Consider the following 5716-nt stretch of genomic DNA (forward strand, 5'->3'; position numbering starts at 1 on the left):
CGAGAAGACAGATGGTTTGAGAGGGGAGTAAAAGAAGCCATCTATGTCAAAAAGGAGAAACCAAGCTCAACTCCACCCTCTCTATTTCTGAATTGAGAAAGCTTCTCGGATGAGAAGCGAAACGTCTTCAGCTACAGAATAGAAGTCCAGTTGTTTTTGTTTTTTAACCTTTTTTTGAATTTACCATGGCCTGGAGGACTGAGAATCTACACCAGCATTGAGGAAGTTAACAACAGTCATCTCGAAAAGGAGAGAGTAAGAGGAGCGCTAAATAATGACGAATACAGTTGTATCTTTGGTCACACTCAGACTGAAACTGTAAGTTCAGTGTTCAAGCAACCATTCCAGCTAATCTAGCACTAATAACACCAAAGCAGATGCACAAGCGGAGCTTGCTGCTAAAGTGGAGCAACCAAAAGCTACAAAGGAAATTCAAGCACATCTCCAGAAATTGGAAAATGAATGGAAATTTAAGAAGATCCACGTGATCCAACCTCTGAGTACCTCGTGAAAGAGCTAAACTAATTAATCCTTAATTAATTAGTTATTATATTCTAAACAGTAAGTTTCAAGCCTGTTGTATTCTTATTCACAGGTATGAATACTGGAGAAATATATATGAATAAGACGTTTTTGTCCCTTCTTTATTTATGTTGTTTTTACAGACAATGTCGACTGCAGAGGCTTCAAACAGCTGCCCACTGTGCACGATCGCTCTTCTGCATGTGAACAGGCACCTGCGATTTGCACACAAAGTAATGAACAAGCAGGAGCGCCAGATTCTGGTGAATATGGCAAACGGGCGCACCAACATCCGGGGGTGTCCGTGCCCGGTTGTTGGCTGTGTATTTACCACGGGTAAGCTCCTGGACAGGCACATATTCAGCACCCACAGAGAGCTGACCGGGGAACAGCAGGCCAGGATGGTCCGGCAGGCCAAAACCATCCGTGCCCTGCAGCTCCTTTCCAGCCTGCGGGCGACCGACCCCACCCCGCCCATGGTGAGCACGCTGGACCTGGCAGAGCCGCCCGTCCCTGATTTGGAGGCTGCTGAGGAGGAGCGAGCTCCACAGACGCCTGAGCCCTCCTGCGGCACTCTGGTGTGCACGGAGGTGTTCACAAGGTCCCGACATGTGCACGTTTTTATTCAGTTTTTACTGAAAATTTCAACTAAAACACAATGTAACCTTGTTTCTTTTTAAAAGAATTTGTGCTTTCAATTGCAGCCAGAAGAAAAGAAATGCAGAGCTCCGAAAGCAAAACGTCGACCTGGAGCAACGTGTCAGGGACCTTCAGCGCTCCCTGGCAACTGCTAAAACTGCGACGAAGAGCCCGTCTGTCCCCAATGCACCAGTTCTTCGTCCCGTAAGTGAAAAACGTGATTTCTTTTTGTCGTCCTCGTTGCACTGAATTGTCCCTTTAACAAACTTAGTCTTCCTATGACAGAGCACAAGAAGCAGCAGGAGGAGGCAGGAACGTCCTCCAGCAGACAGCCACCGCCGCACCTCGAACGTGAAGTCATCGAGGCTCCAGGAATCCAGGAGATCACGCTGGAGGACACGGGCAGGCAGGGACGGTCTGTGGAGACTCGGGCGCGTTCCTCAAAGACCCCGCGGAAGCACCGAGCGCACACGTGGTCGGCCGGCTCCGGCAAGGGAAACATCATGCACAGATTAAAGCTGCCCCGGTCCATGGGTAAGTTCACGCACCCACCCGTTCAGCTCAAAGACCCTGTTGCTCAGTTTTGCAACAGAGCAGTAACTTCCTTCCTCTTCCCACGTTTTTCATTTCAGACACTTACCTGGATCGATTTGTCCTGCTCCACTCAAAGGAGTACGGCACTTCAAAAATGAAAGAGGACTCAAAATCTAGAGTGAGCCGGGTGAAAGCCTTCCTCCATTTCATGTCGGAGGGGAAGGGAAGGCTTCCTGACTGGGCCTTCCTCTACGACATCGCCCGCGTACAGGAGTGAGCCGCAAGCTTCACGCACTCTTCTTAACAAATGTCTGCTTACGGTTTGCGACCTCTGTCCCTCACATCTTAACGTTGTCGTCCACAGATGGGTCCGTGAGATGAGAAGCTGCGGCAAGGAGATAACCACAGTGAGGTACTACCTGCACAACGTGGCGCAGTTTCTTCAGTACATGCTGACCATCAGACCCCCCCACAGCCGGTTGACCCTGGACCAGAACAGGGAGATCCTCACCTTTGTTGAGAAGGCCAGGAGGGAGACCAAGAGGGAAATTGTCCTTCACCAGAACCAAGTGAAAAGGGCAAAGATGGAGAAGCTCCCGGGGCCCGACACTATTGCGACCTGCATCCGCGTGGCCCCGGTTCGGATCAATGAGCTTCTGGGTACGTTGTCAAATTCGTCAGTACTGGTCTCAAATCCTGTATGTTGAAGGTTCATTCGAAGGGCAATTTGTGACAGTTTTAAAATAATTATTTATGATGAACGTGTCTGTAACTGACACTGCTCTCTGCCGTCTTTCAGTCGAGCTGGAGAAGGACGAGAGGAGAACGACGACACGCTACCTCCTGTACGGCTACCTGACGGCGTACTGGGCCTGCCTGAGCGGACACCGGCCCGGCGTGTTCATCAACATGAGGGAGGAGGAGGTGGTCGCTTCCAAGAAAGCCGCGACGGATGAGGGAGTCCTGATCCGAGTAAGTGCACGGAACAAGCTTTTGTGGCGCTCAAAGCGCTTCATGCTAGAGCAACATTTACTCATCGGCACGCACAAATTGAACTAGAGAGAAATCTACACATTGCTTTCTCCATTCCCACAGGTGGCCGAGCACACCAGCCTGGCACTCAATGCGGAGGAGCTTACCTGGGTGAAGCGGTTGCTGGCGATTAAACGAAAACTACGCTCAAGGAACAAATACCTCCTCTTCAACTTGGGAAAGAGCAGCTTCCGAAACCTGACCAGGTACCTGAAGCTGGCCTGGACGCAGATGGGCCTAAGAGGGGACATGAACTTCACATTGATCAGGACGGCCCTCGCAGACAGCGTAAGTACAGATTATCTTAGCTCTGTAACATGTATGTGTAAATGGAGGTGCTGGACTCTGGACAGTTTTCACCACCTTCTCCCTTTCAGGCGAAGACACTTCTACCGGAGGCAGAAAGAAAGACGGTGTCTCTGTCCATGTGCCACGACGTCAGGACCGCCGACAACCAGAGCATCACGGAGGCTATGGAGGTCAGACGGAAAATGACATCCGTCCTTCAGCAGCAGTGTCGGGGGTTGGGTTCGAGCGGGTCACGCAAGACGGAGGAAGCGGCAGAAGCACAAACTGGTGGCAAGGCAAAGGCGAAGACCAAAAGACGAGAGCTGCCCTCGTCCTCAGAGTCCGAGCCCAAAGATGAGGTGCCAGCTGGAGAGGACACTTCAAGCTCTGCGGCAGAGGAAGCGGAGAAGCAAGCAAGACTTATTAGATCCTTGCCTGTGGTGAAACTCAGCCCGCTAAAGGTGTCGATCCAGAGGGTGCAAAGGATGACCCAGGCAAGGGCAAAAGTAAAGAAGGCACTAGGAAAAATGCAGTGATGTGCTCACTGTCGGTCTGTTTGTGTGCGTTTGCCTGTTGAGAAGAAAATCAGTGTTTGTTCTTAAAGAAGTTGAAATAAAGTTCGAGTGTTTAAAAAAAAAAATGTTTTCAATTGGTTTTGGACATGGAATGCCTTTCACAGTCCCCCATATCTGTCCTTCAGTGGAAGCAGAGGTGCACGGGCACAGAACCTGCGGCTCAACAAATGAAACTGACGGCAGCGGGGACCTCCGCAAGGAGCCCGCAGCCGCCCAAGTGCCAACTGGTTGGCGATTACGTCTGTGAAGCCCTGCCAGCTGCTGTCTTGTACAAGACGCCTGAGCTGTACGGTCCAAGGCATCCACCGCAGCAGTGCCAAAAAATTCTCCCGGGATCACCGGAAGGGTCCAGAGTGTTCTCCTACAAGGCTCAGTGAGGGGCGACCGTGCCAGCCAGACCTGGCGGCGAGCATGAACCAGAGTAGACGGTGTGCGTCCCAGCTCCCTCGTCATAAGAGCAAAGGCCTGCAGAGACGCGTCGACCAGGCCTTGGGTGGAATGGTCCAGTGAAACAGACTCCAGAGAGGAAGACAGGGCCAGCATGAGATGGGAGAGGGAGTTCCCAATCCTGCCCATGCGAGCGCTGGAGTTGTAGGCCTTACAGAGAAGGTCATCAGGAATGCGGCACTGGGGCCGTGGACAACGGGCTTTAGGCCGCAAAACCTCATCCGGTGGGACAATAAGCGAGGCAATGCCTGGCTCGACAGCTGGCATCTGCCCCAAGCTAACCTTAGGCGCCTCCTGCATGGCTGCCAGGGCCCTGCCATCTGATGTCAGTTGTGACAACACCTTGGTGTCCGACCAACAGGCATGCAGTTCCCGTATGTATTCCTCCGAAGGGGGAACCACAAAAGCAGTCTCTGATCTACCGCGTCTAAAGAACACGCTAGAAGCTGCAGGCTGGGCTTGAGGAACATCCAGCTGTAGACGGGCAAGAGGTGTCCGGATTGCGAATGTCACAGACTCCCCCACGTCCTCCTGGGAGGCCCTGGAGCTCCGGAAGGTCCTTGCAGAATTGGGTACAAGAGGTTGCCACCAAAATAGCATCATCATCATTGCCCGATGCTCCCTCCTTGACAAACAGGTGATGGCTAACCAACCAGACATTGTGGTGATAGATAAGATACAGAAGAAAGCAGTGGTGATAGTTGTAGCAGTTTCAAGTGACTGACGTCAGGAAGAAGGAGCACAAAAAGCTCAAGAAATGCTAAGAGCTGAAAGAGGAAATAGAGAAGTTGTGGAAAGTCAAGCCCTTAGTGGTACCAGTGGTCATCCCCAAAACTGGAAGAGTGGCTCCAACAGATCCCAGGAACAACCTCAGAGATCTCTGTCCAGAAGAAGCTAAGATACTGAGGAGAACCTTCAAGCTCCCAGACCTCTGGTGGAGGACCTGAGCTTTAAGTGAAACCGCTGATTTGTTCCATATGAGTGTGTATATTAGTATATATATTAGTCGCCATATATATATAGCAACACTAAGGTATAACTCTGATACTCTGCTCCTCGCAGCAGGGTAACCAGAAGTTGTCAACAACACCACCTTGGGAATTGCACCCAAGGAAATAGATTGCCAGTAGGCACTTGAGGTTCGTGACCAAAGAGAACAAGACTTTTCCCAAAGTTAATTCCAGTTTATGGTTTCATTTTTGTTTGTCTTAAAAAGAGACAATCAAAACATAAGGAACCACAGTAGGAAGGGAAGTGCACAGTACTGAGGCCTACCAGCAGGGGGAGGGTGGTCCAAATGGGAACTGGTTCCTAAAGTAAATGAATAAATCCAAAATAAATCACCCCAAACACTTGTGAACAGGCATGCAGTCGTGAAGAAATCCCAACACACAGGTCCAGTCTCCCTTGAGGCCCCTCCCACTACCATCGGCTCTCAGCCTGGAGACAAAAGGGTGGGGTTAACCAAGCAAATACAATTTAAACTTGGCCAAAGACTAAAATGAGGTTACCGCCAACATAATTAAAAACATCAATACTTTAATAAAATAATCTTAAAGAATCCAAGGCTGCTACCTGCAGCAAAGCTGGAGGCCACACCAAGCAATAGAATGCTTTAAAATATCCAATTAAACAAAATCGTTACAAAAATAAAATACAGTCAACTGATGAAACAAGGT

General features: G+C 50.2%; 1 protein-coding gene across 2 annotated transcripts in view; it reads left to right on the plus strand.

The window, feature by feature from the left end:
- LOC108241852 overlaps positions 1-3642 on the plus strand; it is a 5404-nt gene extending 1762 nt beyond the window's left edge. Inside the window, exons 1-9 of one of the 2 annotated variants that reach the window (XM_017426306.3) lie at positions 131-561; positions 666-1123; positions 1227-1365; positions 1447-1695; positions 1794-1968; positions 2060-2355; positions 2495-2667; positions 2791-3015; positions 3105-3642. In XM_017426306.3, the coding sequence (XP_017281795.1) occupies positions 1665-1695; positions 1794-1968; positions 2060-2355; positions 2495-2667; positions 2791-3015; positions 3105-3551 (1347 nt within the window). In that variant the 5' untranslated portion in view covers positions 131-561; positions 666-1123; positions 1227-1365; positions 1447-1664 and the 3' untranslated portion in view covers positions 3552-3642. Of the gene's footprint in view, positions 1-130; positions 562-665; positions 1124-1226; positions 1366-1446; positions 1696-1793; positions 1969-2059; positions 2356-2494; positions 2668-2790; positions 3016-3104 lie in introns of those variants that run through there. The other variant, XM_017426303.2, reaches the window with a different exon arrangement.
- The last annotated feature ends 2074 nt before the right edge of the window (positions 3643-5716 follow it).

The sequence above is a fragment of the Kryptolebias marmoratus genome, linkage group LG1, assembly GCF_001649575.2.
Source record: "Kryptolebias marmoratus isolate JLee-2015 linkage group LG1, ASM164957v2, whole genome shotgun sequence".
In the NCBI taxonomy this organism is placed as follows: domain Eukaryota; kingdom Metazoa; phylum Chordata; class Actinopteri; order Cyprinodontiformes; family Rivulidae; genus Kryptolebias; species Kryptolebias marmoratus.